This window comes from Acinonyx jubatus, chromosome A1, assembly GCF_027475565.1.
Source record: "Acinonyx jubatus isolate Ajub_Pintada_27869175 chromosome A1, VMU_Ajub_asm_v1.0, whole genome shotgun sequence".
Taxonomy (NCBI): domain Eukaryota; kingdom Metazoa; phylum Chordata; class Mammalia; order Carnivora; family Felidae; genus Acinonyx; species Acinonyx jubatus.
The window spans coordinates 187,873,964-187,899,993 of record NC_069380.1 but is presented as its reverse complement, the minus strand read 5'-3'; the positions used below and the strand labels follow the sequence as shown (position 1 = coordinate 187,899,993).

General features: G+C 41.3%; 1 protein-coding gene across 1 annotated transcript in view; it reads left to right on the top strand.

Moving 5' to 3' along the window:
* Positions 1 to 26,030, top strand: part of ITK (IL2 inducible T cell kinase) — a 61,037-nt gene that overhangs the window by 3,785 nt on the left and 31,222 nt on the right. Inside the window, exons 2-6 of the mRNA XM_015063958.3 lie at positions 15,889 to 15,993; positions 17,932 to 18,013; positions 19,807 to 19,935; positions 23,212 to 23,252; positions 25,561 to 25,712. Of these exons, the coding sequence (XP_014919444.1) occupies positions 15,889 to 15,993; positions 17,932 to 18,013; positions 19,807 to 19,935; positions 23,212 to 23,252; positions 25,561 to 25,712 (509 nt within the window). The remainder of the gene's footprint in view (positions 1 to 15,888; positions 15,994 to 17,931; positions 18,014 to 19,806; positions 19,936 to 23,211; positions 23,253 to 25,560; positions 25,713 to 26,030) is intronic.

Here is a 26,030-nt window from a genome sequence, read left to right as displayed (position 1 = left end):
TTTTCCTTGCACAGCAATCAAAAACACAGCGTCTGGTGTCAGACACATCTGGGTCAAAGACCAGCTCCTCACTTAAAAGCTATGTAGCTTTGTGTAAGTTGCCTAAGGCTGTGTGACTCTACATTTTTTGTAACGATTAAACATTCCTGGGGCACTTGGGTGGCTCAGTCAGTGAAGCATCTGACTTCGGCTCAGATCATGATCTCGCGGTTTGTGAGTTCGAGCCCGCGTCAGGCTCTGCGCTGACAGCTCGGAGCCCAGGGCCTGCTTCAGATTCTGCGTCTCTCCATCTCTCGGCCCCTCCCCTGCTCATGCTCTGCATCTCTCTGTCTCTCAATAATAAAGAAACATTAAAAAAAATTTTTTTTGTAAAAATGATTAAACATTCCTTCTGGATCTTGCTTCCTTTTAATGAGAGGGAGGTTACCATTATTCTAATAATAATAGGAACTAATATTGCTGTCTACTTCTCCCCCTTTTCTATGGTCACTTTCCCCGGGAAAGCCACTAGCAGCTCTCACCTGGGATTGCTACCACCTCCTAATGGTCTCCCTGCACCCACTCTGCCCCAGTCACCCCCCAACCTATTCCCCACACAGCAGCCAGCGTGACACATGGTGACTGTGATCGCTTCCTGACAACCCTGACATGTCCCTGCAGAGGTTCTCCCCTTAGATCTAGAGCGGACACCAGAGTCTGTCACATGCCGTCTTCCCTCTCAGTTCGTGTCCCTTTTTCTCCCGTCTCTCTGGGATCCAGCTACATAGGATTTGCTTTGACTTTAAGTCCCTCATTTTGAATGTCGCTTGCCCCGGGAAGCCTTCCTTGATTTCTCCAGACTAGGCCATCTACTCCTGTTATGCTCTGCCTTAGCAATGCCTACCCTCTCTTCGGAGCACATCCCAGACTCGTAATTACCCACTTATTAAAGTGATTGCTGTGCTAATGTCACTCCCCCAGCCCACCCTCCATTAGATTATAAACTTTATGAGAGCCAGCACCCAATTTGGTAAAGATGGCATCATCAGTGTTTATAGCAGCGCCTGGCACATACTACTCACTCATGCATTATTTGTGGAAGGAAGAAAAGGAGGGAAAGAGCAAGGACATGAGGGATTAGAATACCTTTGGAGAGGTTAGAGTTTCACAAATGAACTCCTGATAGAACAAGGCTCAATTCCAAGAGTAGAGAACAAAGCAAGTTATATAGGACTTCAAAAGGAAGAGTTCTGGGTGTAAGAGCCAGCCAATAAGACTCCCCGGAGTTAGAAATTCATGTCCCAGCCTTAAAAGAGGAAGAGGAGGATTCAGGAGGTTGGAATTTTAAGAGGTGGGTCAGAGAGGCACATGCAGGAACCAGCAGGTGGGCCAGCCCTCCACCCCCACCCCACTACTCTGTTCTCTTTTTTCTTCCTTCTTTCCCTGCTTCTCTTCTACAGTTAAATTCTTTGTCAATAATACTCTTAAAGCTACCTGAGCTTTTTTGCTTGAGACTTGCATCAGCCACAGTCTCTTTCCACCTCATTCCTACGTGATCCTGTTGTCTTCTGGCTGGGTTTTCACTGACACTCAAGGCTCCATACAGTTTATTATCCATGCAACACCTAGAATGAACTTTTAAAATGATCTTACAATAAATGATAAATCAGATCTTACTCTCTACTTTTAAGCCTTCCATGGCTGTTTAGAGTATTTAAGGAAATTCTCAGCTATGGCCTACAAGACTCTTCATCCGGGGGTCCTTATCTGCATTTCCTATTTCATTTCACACCACATTCCCGTTACTCACCAGGCTTCTACCACATCTGCCTTCTTCCTGAACATTGAGCACTCCAAGCTCATGCTCACTCTAGGGACTTTGGACAGGCCAGGACTAGGGGGAGGCAACTGAGCAATACACTTAGGGGGTGCTTGCTCTCAGAGCCTGCAAATGCAGGGTCTTTGCATTAGCTGTTCCCACTGCCAGGAACACCTGAGGTGTTTGCAGGAGTGATTCTTTATTGTTTCCATCTCTTTAAATATTTTCCCAGGATCCCGTTTCTTTCCTTTTCTTCTCCTTTCTCTTCATTTCTTTAGCACACAGATACTTCAATATATCAGTATCTGCATGTACCTATTGGGTTTACTGATGTGCTTCCCTGTTTGTTTTCTGTCTGTGCAGTCCCTGGGATGAGAGCAGGAGGACCTTGCTCATCACTGCATCACCAATACCTAGAACAGTGCAGGGTGCATAGTACGTGGTTGATAAATACCCAACAAATGAACAAAGATCACAAAACTCAAATTGAATTCCAAAGAGCATCTGGGAGCTAAAAATGTGGGTCTTGTCTAGCTAGGCAAAGAGAAGTAAGGATCCAAGGCAAAGTATTTTGCAATTCAGGCCACTCAAGGCAAAAACGTGCGGTTTCAATGTCTACCTTAATGGATTTTCTTTGTGAACTGATTTTTGCCTTTATGATGTGATGTTGATGTTTTATGGAGAAAGCTAGTAGATGGAGAGTTTCTATTTTGGAGGCAAATACTCCCACATTAAAATTAAATTTGATTCCTACTGCTCAGGGGCTGGTGCATCCATCAACCAGCATTTCAGTAAAAATAGGCCATGGAGCAATACTATAAATGTAAGGGCTCGGTTTTTGACTCAGTCTGGGAAAAAGGTTTAACTGTAAAACACAAGAGCTCGGTTTCTTGAACTATGAGGTCCATGTAAAACAAGACATCTTCATAACAAACTCAGAAATGGGCCCCACAGAAAACTGTTTTAAAGCTCTTCTCAAGTTTTCATAGGTCAAATAGGTAAATCCTTATCTCTCCATTTTCTTACCCAACTAGTAATAAGTTATTCCACTTCATAAGTTATTAGGCCTATTGAAGAAAATAAATCTTCCAGGACCCAATTTTCATCCAGAGGTCCGTCTGGGTTTGACTTCATGATACTATGGGGCTTCACTTAAAGTGATCCAGGGACAGAAACAGAAGCTCTGAAATGGCTTTCCATGTATCTAAAATTCCCTTTTTAGATCCGATGTCTGCTCAGTTCCTTGAAATTTCAGTAAATTTGTCAGGATTTTAATTAAATAAGAACCTGATCTAAAGTCTCGTTTGTCATATAATTCCCATTAATGTTAAGGTATTCATAAGCAAGCTCTTTGCTACATATTCCTATTTTAATATTTACAAAGTCATAGAAATTACACCTACTTGTTATAAAAATTGAAATATAGGACTTTCCCCCCCAACTACATATATTTGTGCTAAAGTTTTATTATTATTATCATCATCATCATTATTTTACCATAACAGAAATTCTAATTAAAAAAAATAGTAACAATAAGTAGAAAATATACACATACATAGTAGTCTCAAGGCAGTGGCAGTATGGAGAACCAAATCACAGAGCACACCTTTCGACTAATACTGTGGTGCTAGATATGGTTGTGTTTGATAATCAAAGAAACAACATTAGAGAAGCCACGCTCAGCAGCATCCCATTATTTTAAACCTAACACTGTATCAAGGAAATGTTTCTTTTTTGGTATGTAAAGTTTCTTTCATTTGTTCAGCAAGCATGTCTTGACATCTACTATGTGCCATGCTTCAGGCTACATGCCAGGAATATGGTGATAAATAACAGAGGAAAGGTGTCTGCCCTCACAAGCTTAGCTAGTAGAGAAGGCAGACAACCACAAGTACATAAATATATGGGGCAGATACAGACGGTGGTAGGTTCTGTGGAAAGACTAAGCAGGAGCTGGTGCTGAGTTGGGAAGAAGGGTAGCCAGAGAAGGAATTTATAGCCAGGCTAGGGCCTGAAGGATGAGAAAGATCTAGTGACCTGAAGAAATGAAGAAAAGCATTTCAGGCAGAGGGCACGGCCAGTGTGAAGATTGTGAAGTAGGAAAAGGCTTGGCCTGTGTATGGAACAGAGACGTGAACATACTGAGTTCAAGAGAGGGGTTCTTGCTGACATCCTATAACCTCCCTCTTCTGGGGATACTTTGTCTGGACTCCTCCTCCTGCATGTCTTGGTGGAAAGGTGCTCAGGGCCAACCTGGAGCTCAGGCAGCCATTAGCAGCAAAGACCAAAAACCGATTAGAATCAGGTTGAATCCACATGATTAATCACAAGAGACAGAGCAGCAAATGTTCATATACTCACACTATTTTAAAAAATTAATGAAATAGTTATGCAGAAGTATTCTCTGTAACTCTTTTGTCTAAAGGCATCAATTTACAGTCTCTGTGAGAATGACCTGTGCTCTCACGTAGACATAAATTTCATGTAGTTCTAAACATAATGCATGACAATTTTATATTCTACTTTTTTCATTTGTTCTTTTATAGATACATTTCTACTTATCTACATGGTCCCGAAGTAATCATTTTTTCATACATATGATTTTTTTCATGATTGAATTAGTTCACTTCAGAGAGATACTTATCTGTTCTACATACTTGAAAAAATTGATGAACTTGTCATCAATTCTTTGTCATCTATTCTTTGACATTCAGGTTGTTTCTGGGTATGAACGTGTTTCAGTCAGAACACTGAAAAATGCTAATATACCTAACATAAACCTGTCTCCTTTTAAAAATCAGGTCCTTAGGATAGAATACTGCATTTGTCATAAAATAAGATTATTTTATGGCCTCTATCATTTGCTGCTACATCATCTTACAGAGACTGAAGCAATGCACGCAGCCACCAGAAGTTACCAGAACCATTAGGGGAGACTGTGTTTCTAAGAAGGAACTTAGGAAAACCAAAGAATCCCATTGTTGTGGTGATTTTTCAAGTGCACTTTTTTTATAGACTTTGAATATTACGGTGAGAAAGGGGGAAGATACATAATATTTTATACTATACATGGATCAAATGATTTGATATAAAGTCAGTCATATATATGTACATGAACCCACCATACATGTAGCAGGATTTAACAAGTGCCAAAAAGCTTCCTACTTTGCAAAAGATCCCCATTTTGTTGATGAGAAAGGAGAGGGTTAGAGTAGCTAAGTATCTTTTCCTAGGCCACACATCTGGGACAAACATTAAAAGTTAGGTTAAATGTATTTTCAGATCTAAGCTTGTTTGGGTTTGAGGAGTCTTAGCAGCCATGGTGGCTGAGAAGAGAGAGTTGGGCCAAGGGTTCATTGGTGAGTTTCAATGAACAACACTGTATAGTAGAGGTCTGGAGCAGGGCCCCCCAAGTTTACCTGAATGACAGCACAACAATATCATTGACAACAATAACTAGCATCAGTGCAAGAAGACTGAACACATTCCTATGAATTTTCTCATATAACCCTCACAGTTCTCTGCAGAAGCTAAAAGTAATATTCTGTTTTAGAGAGGAAGCAATTGAGACATGGAGAAGTTCAGAAATTTGCCCAGGGTCACAGTAGTGGTAGTAAGTGTTAAAAACAGCATCTTGCCTTGGGCTTTGGTAATTCCCTACACTTTGATCCCACTAACATATGCTTTTCTGATATCATTTTGGTTTCCCTAGTAGTATCTCCAAGAATTCTCTGCAAAACTGATACAAGCATCTTGGCCAGTCTGTTTCTCACTGCAAGGTTGCGAATTTGCCAGTCACTTGTGATTTTGCAGAGTGTGTTCCTGTCCACCGGACTCTGTGAGCTGACAAAAATGAGTTCCTGACCTTATAAACCTGAGGCTCTGCTCCTGGGGTGACCTTTGCCAAGGAAAGATGCTGTATGAACCTCAGCTCTGTTTAGTTTACTGGACTAGCCATTCGTAAATACCCCTCATTGGGCACTTTCTGAGACTAACATCCTGGGAATGCTACACCCAGAGTGATAATACAGGAAAAAGACCACCAAACAGGGCTATAAGCCAGGACCAAGGGCCCAGAAAGTGAGATCGAGGACACTAATACCAAATGTAGCCACTTTCGCAGTCCATGCTATGGCCAATTTCATGTATAGTGATCCAATTAAGTGTTTCCCAAAGTGGGGTACCACTAGGTGCACTTTAGATGGTACGTGGACAGATCTGGTTCTGACATTTTTTAATTTAATACTTATATATATATGTTTATTATAATTTACTTCAGAAAAAAAGTATTTTTAAACGTATGGTGGTGATTTAAAACTTCCCTTTAGAGTAAATTTGTTGAGGTGAAAAATCAATCCATTTAAATAATAACATTAAGTCCATGGTACCAGTTGGTGGAACTACACAATGGTGGAGAGCGCGCGGGTGGGTTGCAAATGGAAGATTGGAAACACAGAATCCACGGAATAGCAACATGAATCACCATTCATGATTCTTTGCTTTAAAGTAGTAGACACTTAGTCTGTTCAGAGAGTGAAATGTAATAATCCCCCTGGACATTTAGAGGCACAGGTGCATCCACAAAGACCAGAGCACTTCGAAAGGTGAACATAGAAGAGACAGGCAAAAGAGATCCTCTCAGACCCCCTGCTCTACCTAGAAAGCTGTGACTCAGGGGCAAGTGAACCTGCAACCACAAGCTGTCTGACCTCCAAATTTCTCTGAACTCCAGAGAAAGTTATTCTAATTCTTTATAAATCTCAATGACATTAGGTTACTGCTGTTCACTTTGCTTTCATCTGTGTTGCAAATTAATATTAATGCACAAAACAGAACTGCTGGTGGAATGAACTCTTGCCCCCTTGCCTTTGTGCCCGTTGGACTTCAGGTCCCTTTATTAGTAGCCACTTTTTCAGGTCGTCTTCTGCAAAATATAGACTAACTTTAAAAAAAAATTCATGAATAGATAATACATTCACATACATTTTTTAAAAAAACAGTTACTAAATGTTATGAAATGGCCAACTCCCACCTTTATCCTAAGCCACAGCGCTTCAGTGTCTGAAAGCAACCAATATAATCAATTTCCTATCAGTTCTTCCAATGATACTTTATGCATACATATGTAAACACAACTCAGTATTCTTCTTGTCCTCCTTTTTATGCAATAGTAGCATACTCTATGTGACATACTTCTTAGCTTTTCTTTTGGTTGGTTAGCAATACTTCTTGAAGATCAAACCACACCTATATGCAAAGAGCTTCTTCATTCTTTTTTGTGGATGCATAATATTTCACTGAATGGATAAAAAGTTACCTTAATGATGGACATTCAGTCTGTTTCCAATTTTTTTTTTGTCATTGCAAATGACAAGGAATGAATAACCTCATCTTTATGTCACTTTCTGTATGTCTGTAACAGGTGATTTTGCCCATCTTTGGCAACGCCTGGAAATTTTTTCATTTTCATAACTAGGGAGGGGAGTGCTACTGACATTTTTGGGTAGAGTCCAGCATCCTGCTAAGCCTTCTACAAGGCACAGGACAAACTCACAACAAAGGATTATCCAGCCTATGTTGTTAATAGTGCCAAGGTTGGGAAACCTTGGTCTATAGATAACATTTCCAGAAGTAGAATTGCTATGTCAAAGGATATTTGCATCTGTTATCTTATTGAACATGACCAAATTATTCTCCGTAGAGGTTGTGCCAATGAACATTCCCCAGGGCCACATGTAAGATGCTTGCTTTATCAAAACCTCACCAACACCATTACCATACGTTTTGATCTTTGCAAGTCTGACAGGTTTAAAAAATGGTATCTCGGTATCAATTATTTGCATTTCTGTTTTCATAGTAAGTTTGAGCCTTTTTTCCTATATTTAAGAACAATTTGTATTCCTTTTCCCATTTCTTTATAATGTTAATATTTTCCTTAATAATTTGTAGGAGCTCTTTATTAGCTCAGTCCTTTGTGCAGACTAGTTTTGACCTATCTTTTCATTGTCAAGAGATTTGTATCCACTTGCCAATCATTCTGGAAATCTTATTCAAATCAATCCTATCAAGAGTTTTGTCATAGGGTTCACACACAACATTTTCTGCTGCACACTTAGTCTAACCTGCTGTTCCTTCAATCAACCGATTAACAAATATTCGTTGATCATCACCTCTGTGCTAGGGTTATTTTCTGAAATGTAGTGAGGTTGCTAATTTATATGCTTTGGCTACTGACTCTCCAATGTTTGAAAGGCATATAAAAAAATATACAGTTTCAAATTCATTAAAAATCTCAAATGGCCTATTCTGGAAAGAAGGGGGGTTTTGAAAAAGCATTCACAGAACAGAGACAAAATGTGCAGGGAACCTTGAGGATTTACTTCAGCACCCGCTTCTTGCTCTTGGTTTCTATATAAGTCCTTTTCTCTGCTCACTTTTGAAAACAAATTTAAACAAAAATGCTTTTGAAAGGCTAGGACCACTATATCTTTATCTAACATAAACGAGGCCTAGAAATTATTCCTGAAGTATTGCTTTACTTCTAAAATAAATATACCCACATAAAAGCCTATGGAATCTATGAAGAAAATGGTTATCACCCAAGAAGATGAGAGGACCCATTGTGAACTTGAACCTCCATGGATAAAAAAGAAAGAAGAGCAGGTGACAGGGGCTGCCTGGCTGCCACTGGCTGCTAATGGGGTCAGGAGGCTACAAGGGCAAAAAGCTGCATCATTTTGCACACCCGGCATTCGACGTGTACCCCTCAGCCCTCTCCCACAGAAATCTGCAAAGTTGTAGTACAGGGTGGTGTTTTTAAATTTCTGACTGCTTTAAAATATTATTTTCACTTTTCTGCTTAGTAAATTTACATGCTCCCTGCAACAACTTCAAATATTACCGAAACATCACACTTACCCTGTCAAAGTCGGCTATAGTGCCACCCACGAGGGAGAGCCAGTGTCAGCAGGGTTCCTCCTTGTATTATTTGAGTTTTGCATTTCCTATTATGTATTTTATTATTTCTCTTTCCAAAAATGCGGTGAGGCTCCATCTTTTGCTCTACACCTGGTTTTTTCAGTTAATGTTTTTGTTCCTCCATGTAGACCTCTTTGTTAACGGCTACAGGAGGGATGAACCATAACTAATTTAACCATTTGTCTATGGATGAATATTTAAGGTTCTCTAGGGTTTTTTATTGAAATAAATAAGGCCGTTATGAAATCCTTCTCCCTACATCTTGATATATTTTGAACAAATGTTCCTGTAGGATAAATCCTATAAAGGAAAACGCGTTTGTTTATATTTTGTTTTTAAATATAACAAATACAAGTTCGTGGTACAAAAGTGAAAGAGTATAGAAAGATATGAGGTTGAAAGAAAGCTCTCTTCCTACTTCCAAACACCAGAACTGTTCCCACAAGTATTTGCTCTTAACAGTTTCTTGTGAGAAAGTCCACTCATACTTTTAAGAAAGATCCCAAATTTCCCTCTGGAAACTGTACAACAGTATAGTCCATTTTCTTTCTTTCTTTCTTTCTTTCTTTCTTTCTTTCTTTCTTTCTTTCTTTCTTTCTTTCTTTTCTCTCTTCTTGCTTTTTCTTCCCTTTTAGGGTAAAAGCCTCACTTTTTTTTTTCTCTTGGAGAGTCAGGGTGATACTACGAACAAGATGGAGGACTTTAGGGGTAGCTAGATTTCCCCACAGCACAACCAGCCTCATTAAAAACCACACTGTGAAAAGCTGAGGTGAGGAAAGCCAGTTGACTCTGGTTTAGCTATAACTAAAAGGTGTTACAGAAAAGAGGAAAGGAAAGAAGGCTGGTGTGGGATGGATCAGAGTTTCCTAACTTTAAGTCAGCCCAGGAGCCTCAAAATATGCTCCCTTAATTTCAGATTCTCCCAGAATTGCAAAGATTCATGGAGGTAGGTCCAGATGAAGACAGGTTGGGATGGGGGTGGGGAGGGGAGAGGAGCGAGCAACAGCGTATCACAAATTGCACTGGTGTTTTAGAAGAAACTGGTGTTTTCCATTGAGATACTAATGATCACATCTTTATTGGGTATTAGGCAACGTGCTGGGTGCCTTTCCACAGCTCAGGTCACAGTAACCCTGAGAGGCAGCTGTCAACAATCTCATTACACCTTAAGAACTAAAAGAACTAAGCCCAAAGAACTAAGCCAAGTTTGCCCTATGTTACTTGTCACCGCAGAGATTTCAAACCGTGGAGTTTGTGAGTTCTGAATCTCTGCTCTTCTCCCCTGCAGAGACAAAAGTACCCTTTGTCATAAAAGACAGAAAGCTGAGCTGGGAAACTGGGAGCAAATTCAGGGGCTACCTTGAGCATGTGTTGCAGAGAGGATGAAACTAAAACTCAGGAAGACCCCTCAAGTCAAGTTTAGAACTGGCATTCTGCTGTGGGGGAGGCACAGGGGAATAACCCTCAAATCAGTGACTTAAGTTTCATCTCACATGACATCAATTTTAATTTCAATGGTGTCATTGCGCCATTTCACATTTGTACAATATACTACACTCTGGAAGAGGCATTGAGCAAAATATTTGAAATGCCTTGTTCAAATCATCACCAGTAAGACTTTCTAATCATAAAGAAACTCTGATAAAGGCAGTATGTGGCTACTTTTACAGTGTGATCCGGGAAAGTCTTAGATGTCTCACTCCCCCCTTTGAAAAACATTCTCTCCCCTAATGCCCAAAATTCAATTATCAAAGCTCCTTCCTGGCCTCAGTTTCTAATATCTGTCCTAATCCAAACTCCTCTGAAACAAGCCAACCTTTAATCTATCAGTGAGTTAAACCTTTGGAGAATGACCATTTGAGGAAGGTTTTGACAGGCGAGTTTGAAGAAAAGCAGAAAGCAAAAGCCCTGGAAGAGGAAATGCAACACGGTCGGGAGACCAGGAAACAGGCCCCTTTTCATTTTGCAAATAATTTGATTTTACAGATAATTTGCAAATTAAATGACTCCAAAATGTCAAAATCACCAGTATCGCCAGTTAAAAATTAATGTTGCCCTTCCCAAATGGTGGCTCCTGGTTACATATTTGCCCAAAAGAAAATCACTCCCAAAATGTAGACACAAGAGAACAAGGTCTTATTTTGGGGGGAAGCAAAGGAAAGGAAAGCGGGTAACTTAACTTGAGTGATTGGTTTGTTATGTGAATGAAGTTTATTTTGCTAGTAGGTTTATGTGGCTTTTTTATAAGTCCTCTAAGTTAGCCCAATGATTCAGGGACGATTATTATTCTCACTTTAAAAACAACAAGGCAATTGAGAAGTTGAGATACTTGCCTCAGATTGCACAGCTGGTCAGGCAGATGCAGGTCTACCGGACCTGAAAGTTCCAGTCGTCGCCCATTCTGCCTCTCCAAAGCAGAAAGCTGAAGTTCTGCTGTTTTTCAGATCCCTTTCTTAGGTATCAGACACATCGCGTCTCACTGTCGTAACTGCTGGACTAGCCAAACAGCCAAGGAGCCACTGTCATAGGAGTAAAGTGGAGGGAATTATTCTGAGGAAGGAGAGAATGTGCTCTCCCTCTCAAATCCAGCATAAGCATTGCACAACCAAATAGGGCACAGACAAATGTCTGCTGGGTCACAGCTTGGCACGTCGATCGTGCAATTGATTGTTCCCTGTGGGGAGTTCGGAGAATGAAAATCTCCTGTGGGAAGTTGGGGGAAGAGCAAGAGCCATGAAACACATTAGTTAAGCACTCAGGCTCTGGGGTCCTAGGCTTGGGCTTGTATCCTGCCCTCCTGCTTAGTAAGAGACTTGGCCTCTCTGAACCTCAATTTCCTCACATGCAAGGTGGGGCAATGATACTTTGCAGGATCGTGGGATTTTAAATTGGCTCTGGCCCATTGAGTGCCCGAGGTATAAGAAGTGCTCAAAAATGTTAATTGTCCTTTCTTTTGGTTTTGTTCCCTGCCTCTCTCTTTGAAACTCACAATCTAAAATTCTATTTTATACAATATATTAACATAAAAAGAAAGGGGATATAAAAGCTGCTGGCACAAGCTTGCCTTTGTGCAAATATGTGGGCACCAGCATCTTGTTGGATTCTGTTTGACACACGTCAGGTGTCCAGAGAGAAGCTTTGGAATATGAGGACACTGTAGCTTTGAACATGGCCGAGAAAAAAGACCAAGCCAAGTGAGGTCCTGCGACTTTCACCCCAAGTGATATAGATGGAATGACAAGAATGAGGGCAGGTTTTACTTGGTGTCTTTCTTTCCCTGATGGCTCTTATGTGGTTTCCTTGGAAGGGTTACCCTGGAATTTTTTCAGAAATAGCACAGTTGTTTGGGATGATTACAGGCAATCACCATTTCTCAGAGATGAAACTGTGTTTAGCTCACAGACCAGCTACTCCCCAGGACCCATCTGGGAAGGATGCACAGCGGGTCTCTTGTTTTTCACATATCTGATCTTGAGAGATTTGAGGACAACTGACCTCACGGCAGCCATTTAGGATGAAGAGTGAGTTTTAATGGTGAAATGTGAAATCCATTCCTACTGAAGAACAAACCTGACGGTCAGCTTACCTGACAGGCTGTTAAAACACAATGCCTCTTAAAATCCTTGTTTAAAGTCAATGAATATTAAGAGATCAAAGGATATAATGTAAGGTTAGAGGAGAACACTTTCTTGGGTATCTTGAAGCTGTACTGTCCGATAATGGGCCAGAGCCATGTGTGGCCACTGAGCACTTGAAATGTGGCGAGTCCAAATTGAGATGTGTTGTATAATACACGATTTCAAGGACTTAGCAAAAAAGTAATGTAGCTCATTAATTTTTTTTATGTTGATTACACATTGAACGGATATTTTAGATATAATGAGGCAAACAAAATATGTTCTTAAAATTAATTTCATTGTTTCTTTTTTTTGCTTTCTTTTAATGTGCTACTAGAAAACTTTAAGTTACGCGTATGGTTCACAGTCTGCTATTATTAGGCAACACTGCTTTAGAACTCGCACACAGAACTTTTATCCCTACTCACAACTCTGGTTAATACTTACCTCCACTTTATACCCTGGTTATGATGATCCCAGGCTAGTAACAACCATTACATATCCAAAACTTTGCTACCCTGGGACTTTTGCTCTTGTTGTGAACTTTACATAGGGTACTTACCACCACCCTCCCCACCAGACTTCATGTCTGGATCGTTTTTCAACTGTTTGATCTTTTCTCAAATGTCCTCTCTCCAGACAGGCCTCCCCTGTCCACAAGTTGGTCACCTCAACCTATTCCATTCTCTTTATAGCACTTGTTTCATTGCCTGCTTTCTCAACAAGACTGGGAGCTCCTTTACATAGTCTACCAAGTTCATCTATTTCCTGCTCTCAGAATAGCACCTAGTTTGTAGCTGGCTCCCCAGTAAATATTTCCTGAGTAGATAAATGCATTAGCCTTATACCTGACTGAGATTGTTTAAATTGTGTTTCAAAGTGGTGCCCTTTGTTCATATCATTCTGACTGAGCATCTGTTGTAGGCTTGTCGCTATGCCTTAAAGATTCGGTGATAGATGTCCTGGTTTCTCTCTCAGGGAACACAGGATTTAGTGGGTTCCAAGGACAAACATGTCTGCAAACAGAGTTGTCATATTACTGCCATGAGCTTTTTGTTGCATTTCATTATATATACTACTAAGGAAACAATGCAATAAAGGTCAAAAAACAAGATAACCTCAAAACTCAGCCTCCCTGTTTACCCATAGCAACAGAAGGTTGTTGAAAAGGTAACTCCCTAGTGCTCTTCTGTTTTTGAAAAACAGATTAACCATCGCCAACAACTATGATTATGGGCAGGACCAAGGCATGTATTTGTAGCTGTGGAAGACTCTAAATGAGAAGATATTTTGAGCCCAAAGGACACATGTTTTCAGAGGTTTTTAAGGGAAAACTGACCTTTTAATACATCCTTGGGTTACAAAAGCAAGCTGTAGACCACTATGTGAATCAGATGCTTGTTTTTGTTTGTATATATCCTATAAATGTGTGTGGGAAAGACAAATGCATTCCAAATGGTTAAACTTGGGTACCTCAAGGTTGTGGAGAAGAGTGGAATAATATGAGACTATAAATACTTTCTTAACATACTTCCATACTATTTTACACAGATAAGTTTTATACTTGAAGAATTAAGTATTTTTTAGAAAGAAAATTTAAAAAGAAGCACCACAAAGCCTCCTTGTATTTGACAGAGGATACTTTTCACCTCTTGACTTTTTTTTTTTAATCTCACTTCTGTGCCTTAGCTGCTAAAGCAAAGGCCAGCAAACAGGCTGGGTATCAAAAATTAGGAAGTACAGACTGAGCTCTCTTCTGGAGAATTTTACGATGTCATGAGTCTCTTACCATAGTTAGAATTTCCTTAACCTCTTTAGTTGGGAGAGTACCCTTTATCGAGGGCATCTATTATAAGCCAAACAATTTGTTTACATACACCCATTTTATTCCCCAAATAATCTTTACAAGGTAGGCATTACTATCCTCACTTAGTGGATGTAAAAATTGAAGTACAGGAAGGTGAGATGTGTTGTCCAAGGTCACATTGCTAGTTAGAGGCTGAGCCAACTTTGCAGAGAAGGACTATAAAAACAACTAGAAAACAAGTAACAAGATGGCAATAAGTACATACCTATCAATAATAACTTAAATATAAATTGCCTAAATGCTCCAATCAAGACATAGGGGGACAGAATGGATAAAAAAATAAAACTCATCTGTATGCTGCCTACAACACTCACTTCAAAACCAAAGACACATAAAGACTGAAGGTGAAGGAATGAAAAAAGATATTCTATGCAAATGGACATGCACATACACAAAATTCCGGGGTAGTAATACTTACATTAGTCAAAATAAGACTTTAAAACAAAAATGGTAACAAGAGACAAAGCCGGACATTACACAATGATAAAGGAACCAACAATGAGCAAATATAACAATTGTAAATATCTATGTATTCAACATTGGAGCACCTAAATACATAAAGCAGTTGTTAATAGACATAAAGAGAGAAATTGACAGTAATACAATAATAGTTGGGGACCTTAGCATCCGATTTACATCAATGGATAGATCATACAGACAGAAAATAAAGAAGAAAACAGAACTTAACTTTGAACCTAGCCCTTTCCAACTTTTTCCCAATTCACCACCATTTTTTACCTTTTTCTAAAAGATAAGGTATAACAAAGTATTTTGCAACAGTTCCATATCTGAATTAAATTCTATTCTCAATGGAAGCCTAATTCCAGGCACTTGAGAAAAGCTTCTGCTCCACAAAAACTTTTCCCTAACTAGCCTTCCTTGGAGCCTGATAGTTCACAATAGAATCTGTCCCATTGGGTAACATCCCCTGGAATCCATTTTCCAAGTACAAGGACCCTTAGAATTGAGTAACATGTTTATAGCATCATTATAAGTCATGACTGTCGCATGACCTTAATGTAAATTAATTACCAAGGAAAGAAATCTAGCAAACTTCCAAGGAAATGAGACATGGGACCAGATGATGGGGCTGTGAAGGAGAGGTAGTTATAGAGCAGAGTCAGAAATGTCCTACAGAAGTGTCATTGTGGGATTGTGAATAAATAAAAGGGACCTGAAGAATCCATACGTAGAAAAGAAAGGTGCCACTGAAAGTATACATCACCATGCAGGACATGCCTGAATTCAACTACTGTGCTAATAAGGCACAAAACAGAGAAAACAGGCACATGTATAGTTGGTTTCCTATACTGCACTACCCACCCCAGCTACAAGTTCTACAAATGCCGCTGTTTGTCACAAGGTCACTGAGATATAAGGTGCCTTTGCTCAATGAGTTAAAATCAGTGACCCCATTAGAGACAATTAACAGGGCAGTTTCTCCCAGGAGTTGGCTCAGAGTGTCTCTCTTAGGCACTAAGGGCCAAGAAGTAACTTCTGGATACATGGGGGATTAGTTTACAAAGCTAACGGATCTTATCTATAGAGTAGTGGATTTCTACAACCAACCTGGACAAAAATATGGTCTTCTCTCTTCTTTAAATGGAATGTGCTTTTTTTCCCCACAGAAAAAGCGCACATTGAAGGGCTCCATTGAACTCTCCCGAATCAAATGTGTTGAGATTGTGAAAAGTGACATTAGTATCCCATGCCACTATAAATATCCATTTCAGGTAAGTCCACTATGCCTGAGATTGCTAGTTTCCCATTCCTTGCATGATGGTTGAAAGTCTCAGTCATTGTAATAGAAGGTAGACCAGGGATGACTCTGATCTATAGTTAGGTCTTAGACTAAGCCAGAAGAAAGCTACTGTGTTCCTTCAATTATTGATTCACTCATCCCTCAAATCACAAAATTTTGAAAAGGTGTAATTCCTCATTTCTCTTTCTCTTTCTCTCATGTCTTCCCTGCCTCAACAGAAGTCCCAATTCTCTGCCCCTAGAGCAAAGAAAAAAACTGTCAAAGGCCCAAGCCTAATACTCTTAAGTGCCATTTACTTATGATTTGGGTCAACAGATTGCAGTACTCGAGTATAATTGTTTGGAGGTTCTGGGACAAAAAGACTCAGATTTTACAATCTGAGAACTGTCTGGAGTTGTATTGTCCAATACAGTAGCCACTAGCTACAGGTGTATGTTTAATATTTAGATGTAAATTAATCTAACCAATATTGAAAATTCAGTTCCTGAGTCACACTAAGCCCACTGAACGGATGAACATTTCACATGTTCAATAGCTATGTGCTGGACAGCACAGATTATAGAATGTTTTCATCATTGCAAGAAGTTCTACTGGACAGAGTTGGTAAAGGTTATCTCTGGTCTTTAGGTCATGACATTGTCCAAATTTTGGCATCACTCTTGGCATCTGTGACTCTGAAGGAGTGGATATCTCTTTGTACATTCTAGGGTACGGTTCCTCTTTGCCAATTTCAGGGGTAAATGTCGCATTTTTAATGTGATATAGAAAAGGATTCTTTTCCTACTAGAAAGTTGACCTCTGTGAATTGAAATATTTAGTAATTGAAGTGAATAACATGTATTTTCCCGTCATTAAAATTCCAATTAAAAATGAGTTCATGAGAAAAAGCTGGTGAATTTCAAAGAAGATCTATAGTTTAGTTAATCATTTTGGACCAATGTCAACTTCCTGATTTGGAAACTGTGCTATGGTTCTATAATCATTAGGAAGAGGTGGGTGAAAAGAACACAGGGATCCTGTACTATTTTTGGAACTTCTTGGGTGTCTTATATTATTTCAAAATAAGAAGCTTTTAAAGTCTCAATTGTAATTTTTTTCATCTAATATCTTACCCTTTCATATGACAGAAAGATTTTGTTAATCACTTAAAAATTAATATGAGAGGGGCTCCCGGGTGGCTGAGTCGGTTAAGCGTCTGACCTCAGCTCAGATCATGATCTCACAGTTTGTGGTTTCCAGTCCTGTGTTGGGCTCTGAGCTGACAGCTTGGAGCCTGGGGCCTGCTTCAGACTCTGTGTCTCCTTCTCGTTCTCTGTCTCTGCCTGTCCCCTTCTTGTGTTCTCTCTCTTTCTCAAAAATAAATAAATAAACATTTTTTTTTAATTAGTATGAGAAATAAATATGCTGTCACATGGAGAGCTTTTTCTCCAGCTATTTTAATTTTTTTTTTCAACGTTTATTTATTTTTGGGACAGAGAGAGACAGAGCATGAACAGGGGAGGGGCAGAGAGAGAGGGAGACACAGAATCGGAAACAGGCTCCAGGCTCTGAGCCATCAGCACAGAGCCTGACGCGGGGCTCGAACTCCCGGACCGCGAGATCGTGACCTGGCTGAAGTCGGACGCTTAACCGACTGCGCCACCCAGGCACCCCTCCAGCTATTTTAATTTAGCAATTGCTTACCAGCAACATGGAATCTCAGACAAGTAGTCTGAACTGTGGAGTTTCACCCTGTGTGAATTCAAATATTTGGATAAAAAGGACACCAGTCCCCTAATTGCCCAGATGTTTGCCTTTATGATGACAAACACCTGAGGGCCCACTCTTGACCCAGTAAGCTAGATGGGCCTGCTATCAATCATCCTGCTCTCTGGGCGCACTGCTCATCTTGGACTCTGTGTACCTCCAGGTTGTGCATGACAATTACCTCCTGTATGTGTTTGCTCCAGACCGTGAGAGCCGGCAGCGCTGGGTTCTGGCCCTTAAAGAAGGTAATAACTCCCCTATGTAAATCGGTCCCTGAGATCCCTTGATCCTCTAGCAGGCTTGGACTCCGTAGTAAGATCAAGGACAGCTGACAGTCAAATATTTCTCACTTTTGGTGTTGGTGTTGGATCCCAACTTTTCACCCTGGGCCCAAGAGGCAACAATCAGTACCATGTAGGGTCGAACAAATCCAGTCTACCACCTGTTTTTATAAAGCTCCAAGCTAAGGATGGTTTTTGTATTTTTAAATGGTCATATTTTAAAGGATTATAGAAGTACCTCCATAATATATCGATTTTGCCTGCTGCTGAACAAAACCTAAAATATTGACCATCTGGCCGTTTAAGAAAAACTTTGCCAACTCCTGGTCTAGTGGGAATAATAAGAGGATGGGCCCTTGAGTTAGATGACCTGAGTTTGAATCCTGGCTCTGCCACTTACTAGCCATGTGTGTGTAGGCAACTGCCTCAGCTGCTCTGTGCTTCAGTTTCCCCATCTATAAAAAAGGAAAGGAGGAGGGAATGATAATAATAGTACCTGCCTCCAGAACTGCTGTGAGTAAAGCCCTCGGAACTAGCCTGGCCCATCGTTGGCACCCCGTAAATGTTAGCTAACTTTAAAAGCTTTCAGATCATCAGGAACGGTATTTCTTAAGGCTCACCTTGTTGACAGCATAATTAGAACCAGCACAGCGTTTGGGTATACATGACATGTGCAGCCAGTCCGCTAAGGTGAAAATCCCAGCTCTGCCAATTATTAGTATGTGACCTTGGGCAAGTTCCCTGACCTTCCAGTGTCTTCATTTCTACATCTACAAATTCTGACTTGTAATAATCAGACACAGGGTTATTGTGAGAAATAAATGAGTTAAGACACAGCAGACACTTAGAATGAAACGCAAAGAAAGAACTCAATTAGTAGTCCTGTTACTTAGCCTGAAGCCCTGGGTTTGCAGGAGAAGTGGGTTCAGATATTAATCTGTCTCTAAGTAGCTATTAGGACTAAGAATAAGCAAGCCATTTGGAATCTTGAGAGCCGTGATGCCTCTATCTGAAAATGAGAATAAAAATACAATTCTTATCTTCTTCCAAGGTTGTTGTCTCAAATAGGATATGAACAGACAAGCACTGGGTAAGCTGGAGAATATTCTCAAGTCATGAGGCTCAGAATAAACACTGAGTAAAAAGTTATCAAAAGGACCCCAACTATGTTCACTGGTCATTCTCCCTCTGCGTAGGGGTTTACTCGCAGGATATTAAAGCTGGAAGGAGCATTTGAGATGGTCGATCGAGTTCTCCACTTTTTATATTTGTTTTTTCTTTCAGCAGGAGAACCTCTTTTTTTTTTTTTAATCTTGCCAAAATCTAACTTTAAAGCCACAAATCTAGAAGGGATAAAAGCAAAATTCCTGTCATTGAAGGGGGGAGAGATGAAGGGGCAGGAATCCCTCCCGCTCAGTCTTCCCATTGCCCCTTGGGCACTTCTGTGGGGCCCACTGACCCAGTCTAAGAATCTCATTGCACTGTGGGGAAAATGAGGCTCAGATGAGGGTGTTGCCCAATCTAGGGACACACAATTAACCCAAGGTCAGACAAGAACCCAGACCTGATGATGACCACATCCAACACATACTCTTCCATAAATGTACATGCTTGGGCAAAAGGCTATTTTTCTGACTATTCCAGGTACTATTCACTCAGGGTCACACAGCAGGGTCCAATCTCAAGGAGTTGAGAAGTTGGTTGTCCTTGATAGAATAACCTGAAATAACTCTTCTGCTGGTGCCAATCTCTTTCAGAAACAAGGAACAATAACAGTTTGGTACCCATGTATCATCCTAACTTCTGGATGGATGGGAGGTGGAGGTGCTGTGCTCAGCTGGAGAAGCTCGCAGTGGGCTGTGCCCAGTACGATCCAACCAAGAATGGTAAGAGACTGGGAATTCCCTTTCTTCTTGTAAAATGACCGACCTCTCTAGCAGGAGGAAGTAAAAGCTCTCAGCTTCCCATCATCACGGGTGTCGAGGATTGAATACAAAATTCTGCATCTTCAGAACTGTTGGAGGGAAATCATCCGCCTCTGACACTAGTCTGTTGATCTGTTTCCACTTCAAACCTTATGTCTTTATAGCTCCTTGCTACTAAAAGTGTGGTCCTTGGACCAGTAGTGTCAACATCATCTGGAAGCTAGTTAGAAATGTAAATTCTCTGGCCCCATCCCAGGTGCCAGATCAAAATTTGTGTTTTATTTAACAAGATACCCTGGAGATTTGTGTGCAAAGTAAGCTTGGGAAGCACTACTATATAACCCGCAAGTTAGAAAATGTGAATGGCGTGGTCTACTTAAATCTCAAGTTGTAGAGAAAGCCTCAAACGTATAGAATATTATTTATTTGTTACAGTAGCACCACGTCACAGACATGTTTAATTATACCAGCTCAACTTTATACACTTCGAGGGGAAGAAAGTAAAATCAAAAGCTGTCTATTGTACTCTGTGGCTTTTCACTGCATCCCCTTCAAATTTGCCGTTTATCTCCATAACCTCAGAGAAAAGGAGGCCACGGCCTAAATACAAAATGAAAACAAAAGACATTGTTTCTGGTCCTTGGAGGTCCAAGGCTCTGGAACTCACGATCGGTGTGTAACTCGGTTTTCTCTTCTGTGATGGCTCTGGGACCTGACCTTTCAATGAAGTGCAACTTCACTTGCATGCACTTTTACACATGATGTGCTCGCATTCCTCACAGTCATCTGGGGTAGATGTGTGAGGTCACAGAAACAGAACGCCTTGAGCAGTTTGGAATGCTCAAGGTCACACAGGGAGAAGTGCTCTGTAAAGGCGTTGTTGAATAGGAATGATGGATTGTGTGAATTGTTTTGCTTCCATTCTCCCCTCTTCTCAACCTCTCTTACCCTAGCCACCTTTTCTCATCTGTCAGTTTCTTTTTTGCACTAAAACCTACTACCTCGGATTGACAACCCAAGGCGGATGTGCTAAATGTAACCCATGGCTGGGTTTTCCGTGGCTTCCTGAGTCACAGCCCCTCTTAGTACCACTTTAAAAACCACCACTTCTCACCCTCCACCTTGGGAGAGAAAGTTTAAAGTTACCAATCCCATGGCCCCAAGGAACAATATATACCTAGTTTTAGAAGTCAGTGATCTTCGGCATTACCCTATGGTCTGTACTCATAAAGAGTATTTCATAAAAAAGAAACAGAAGGGTTTATATGGGTGGAACCCATCACAATAACAAGATGGCATGGGCTTTCCCCAGTGAGTGGAAGCCATTTCCAGAGCCAGAGATCTGGTCTCCAGATTCCTGCCAGCACTTGGCTGTGGGCTATTGGATCAGTCACTCGGCCCCCAAGGGCCCTAATGTCCTCATCTCTCAAATGTTAGGGGAAGCTTTAGGGCTCCTAAGATGAAATAATCTCTAAGTCCCTTGTCAATTCTGAAATTCTTTGAATCTGTGTTTCCATTTTTCCATCTTCACCGTGCATTTTGCAGCTGTCCCTCTTCAGGGTACACAGCACTCCCCTCCACTGAGTGGTAGACATATGATTGAGGTGTGAGGAACATCTGAATGATGCACCAAGATGACAGTTGGAGAGAGCTGGTCATGCTGAACTCCTCCCACATGAACTCAGGCCTAACTGCCATACAGTCACTCTGCTAGTGGTCCTGCATTTGTGTTGCAACAATGGGGTTGTGGAAAGCTCTTAGCACATTTGCTGGCACTTTCTTATCTCTCAATAAATGGCAACTGCACCTACTAGTCTTTTTTATTTGTGGACAGAAGAATATGAAGCTGAAATATAGCAGCATGTATGTGTATGTCTGGAAAACAGCGGAGGTGGTTGGGTAAAAAATGGACCCTGCTATACCCCATTCATTTCTGCAACCAGAACTGGCCGTGATGTCACTACATACCAACTTCACACAGAGGAAGAGGAAAGAAGGGGAGAGCAAGGCTGGAGGAAGAGATACCCTTGCAGAATGTTCAGGGCTGGAAGGAGACCAAGGCCACACAGCTCCCTCCCGGTGGAGCTAGGGTTAGAACATCAGTCTCTTGGTGCCCTGAGTTGAGTGTTGAATAGGAACCATGCTTCCTGTTATGCTTGTTTTCTTCTTCTCAGTTAATCACAAAGCCAAGTCAATACCCCACCCTGCCCGTGCTTAAAGTGTTAGCACAGAGGGTGGGGTCCCATGTCACTGTGTGGGTCTCCTCTACTCGCAATCCTGAGAGTTACTGTCCAACTCAGGCAGGGATCAACTTCATGCAATGAGTCAATCTCATGCAGAGATGAGGATCTCACCACCTACTTATGGAGCCTATTCCTGTCTTATCTCTAATTATTAAATAATCCTTGAACTGAGCACAAGCCTATGTGCTGCCTCCCATGCCACACATACTCCCAGATATTCGACCTTGGTCTATTGATTCTAGGCCTGACCTTTTCAGTGCCTCAAAGGAAAAATACTGAAGGACAAAGAGGAAGAGATGAAAGGAAGGCAAGAAGAAAAGAGAGATAAAGAAGATAGGACAAAGGAGAAAAGAAGGTATAGAGGAGAGGTAAAGCGACAGAGACATGGAGACACAAACAGTTAGAGAGAGAGAGAGAGAGGTGCTGAGTGTGTGTTGTTTGGAGAAGGCAGCAAGAACACATGCTCAGAAGTGTTAATGTAACTAAAAGTAGATTCCAGCCCTCCCAAAAAATAACTCAATGACCCCTCATCTCACCCACCCTCTCCCCAAGCCCACGGCTGCCTCAAGAAGCCAGTGACTCACTGTTACCCTGAGTCACCAATTCCCACTCTGGGGTTGAGCAGGTGGTAGGTGCCTTTGTGGAGGTCTCCTGGCCCACAGAGAAGGACACAAGCCTAATGCCTCTGTAGCAACCTTTGGATTAGGCTTTTCCTGGGAATACTAAATATGAACTTCTAGAAGTTTCTGGAATCTTCTAGAAAATGAAATGGGGAACCAAGAGGCCAAAAGAGATTAAAAAAAAAAAACAAACAACTGGCTCTATAAGGCCGGTTTTCATTTCTCTGTGTCTTATCGTCTCCTTCTTTCTTGGCTCTTTTCTTCTGTTGTTCTCCTAAGGGCTGCTTTTCTCTGAAAAGCCCCCTGACCTTTCACCTCCGGTTGGGCACATTCGGTTTCATACTCATTTTCTTTTTCTGTTTTTCTCATTTCAGCTTCAAAGAAGCCTCTTCCTCCTACTCCTGAAGACAACAGGGTGAGTGAGGAGGATTCAAGCTCTGGGCATGATGGGTGCCCAGTGCTGCAACTGCCTGAATGCCATGTCCCCTTTGCATTTCCCCCCACCCCCAGATTTCTCATATCCTGGGCAAATACAGCAGGTTGTAGTAATTCAGCCGAAATGAACACCCTGGGTTTCTTGGACCTGTCTCATGGGTCAGTTTATGCAAAAGGACCACTCAGTTACTAAATCCTGAGTTCACTTTATTCACTCAACATAATTTATTGTACCAAACTGTGCATCCCCCCACCTGATCACTTTGGGGTACAATAACAGCTATCTATGAAAAATGATGTGTTTACTCCATACCTTAATTTTGATAATACTTTATATTTTTCTAAGTACTTCCATACTTTTACTATCTATTTCAAAGATATATATCTATATCTATATCTTTATGTGTGTGTGTGCATGTACTTATATATACAGAGAAGGCCTCTTTCCCTCACTCTCCATTCTAGCCACTTCAGAGGGTTATAGTTTTATTCTCATTTTAAACCTTGGGACATCAAGTCCCAAGGGAGGTTTTGAGGCTTTTCCAAGGCCATTCAGCAACTTAGTAGGTAAGTTACTAGGCAGCAGAGCTTCTGAGATGGTGGGCTTTAACTCACATGGTGGTTCTCAAAGTGTGGTTCCTGGACCAGCAGAATCTGCCTCACCTGGGAGCTTATTAGAAATGCACTGTAGATTCTCAGGCCCCACCCCACACCTACTATATTTATAACTCTGGGAGAGGGGCCCAGCCACCTGCAATTTAATAAACCTCCGGGTGATTCTGTGGCACACTGAAGTGGGAGAAACACTCCTCTAATCTACTGATTTACAAGACTTAGGTGATACCAAGCCCACTCTAGGGAAGCCAGCTCTGGTTTGCAGATGGTTTCGCCCATAGTCCCACCTATAGGGTGGAGGTAGGATCTAGGCTCAGAGTACTATTGTCCATTATTATTATAAGCAGGTTTCTTACCACAGGAATGTCTAATGGGACATTCAAAAGTTTTACAGTATATGGGATACTGCAGAGATTTTTGCATTCTTGGCCCTCTGCCACTAAATGTTAACAGCACTCCTAAACCTTTGTGACATTCAAATCGCCCCCAAAGCTGTCCAAGATGCCTCCTATAGAAACGTACCACTATGGTTTTTGAACCCTGCTCTGACCTTTCTTTTCGTGGCGATTGATCAATCAGTTGGTCCTATAATGGGATGAATACCATGTCATATCCCTCCTTTATCTTCAGGTGCCCTTCAATTTAACTCCTTCCTCCATTAGCTCTTCAGGTGAAAGCCTCAGTCCCAATTATTCTTATCTTCAGTACTCCAATACACCACCTCGTGAGCTCCACAGATATTGAGACTTTGAATCCTAATCTGGGCTCAGCTGGGGTGACATACCACATCACCATGACAAGCTTTTCTTTCTAAATCTCCAGGATTTTTATACCATCAAAGGTTTCAATGTGAAAATAGAAACTTTGGCTTCCCAACACCAAATCTCATCCTAGCCAGTAACCTCAATTTCTTCCATATTTACTGTCTCCCAAGACCTGCCAACCTGTAGCAAATGTGCCCATCCTGAACTCTCACAACTGTTTGCTTTATAGTCTCTTCTTCACATCTTCACTATGTCGTCTTTAAAAAGGTACTGAGAAGTAGAGACTTAGGCAAGAGAGCCCCTAAATGGAAGAAGGGAGCCCATGTGCTATAGTAGAGACAGCCTTAAGACTAATTCATGTGGTAAGCTTGGCCATATCCATTTCTTCATTTGGGCTTCAGTTTCTGCATTCTTAACAAAAGAATGGATTGAGTGATCTCTCAGAGGCATTTCAGCTCTGATAGTCTATGATCCTCCGGATCTGGACAAACCCACAAATCAAATCAGAAAGGCATGGACTGAATAACCTAGTGTTCACTGCATCACTTTCACCAAGAATATGATGCTTCCGGCAAAGAGTCTGCAACGTGCAACCAGCAGACTTGTGTGAAAAGCATGTGACTGCTTGGAATTCACTGTGGTCAGAATTCACCACACAGAATGAGAGGGCAATGAATTCCAGGTACTGAGTGTCTTTGTGTCACATTCAGCACCATAACCCTAACTCATAAAAGAAAGCCAACTAGAGAAGGCAGGTGGTTTCAGCAAATACCCAGTGGATTATAGGAATTCATGTGTTGACCTGGCCTTGATCCAGGAGCAAGTTACCATTTCAAGACTTATTGACCTGGTTCCACAATTGACCTCCTTTCTATGTCATCACTCAATTTTGTTTTCTCCTACCTTCAGCGATCACTCCAGGAACCTGAAGAAACCCTTGTCATTGCCTTGTATGACTATCAAACGAACGACCCACAGGAACTTACGTTACAACGCAATGAGGAATACTACCTGCTGGACAGTTCCGAGATTCACTGGTGGAGAGTGCAGGACAGGAATGGGTAAGGCATCTTTGTGGTTGTTGTCCCAGTGCTTGGGGTGAGGTGGGGATACAGAAAACACTGGGACAATTTGTCCTGCTTCTGTCAGCAGGCCCGCTGCACTGAGTTAGGAGAGGAAAGCAGAGGTAGAAGGAAGAGGAAGGAAGAAGTGGTTGAGAGACGTTTTTCTACTTCTCAGAAGTGCCAGAGACAGTCGCTTGCTATGCTCCCTTATTAAGCACCCCCAGCCCCCAAGCCCATCTAAAAATTCCCCAGGTTTTTTCACTGACATCCACAGAGTAGGAGATTGGCAGCTTGTTCCACATGGAAGCACTATTG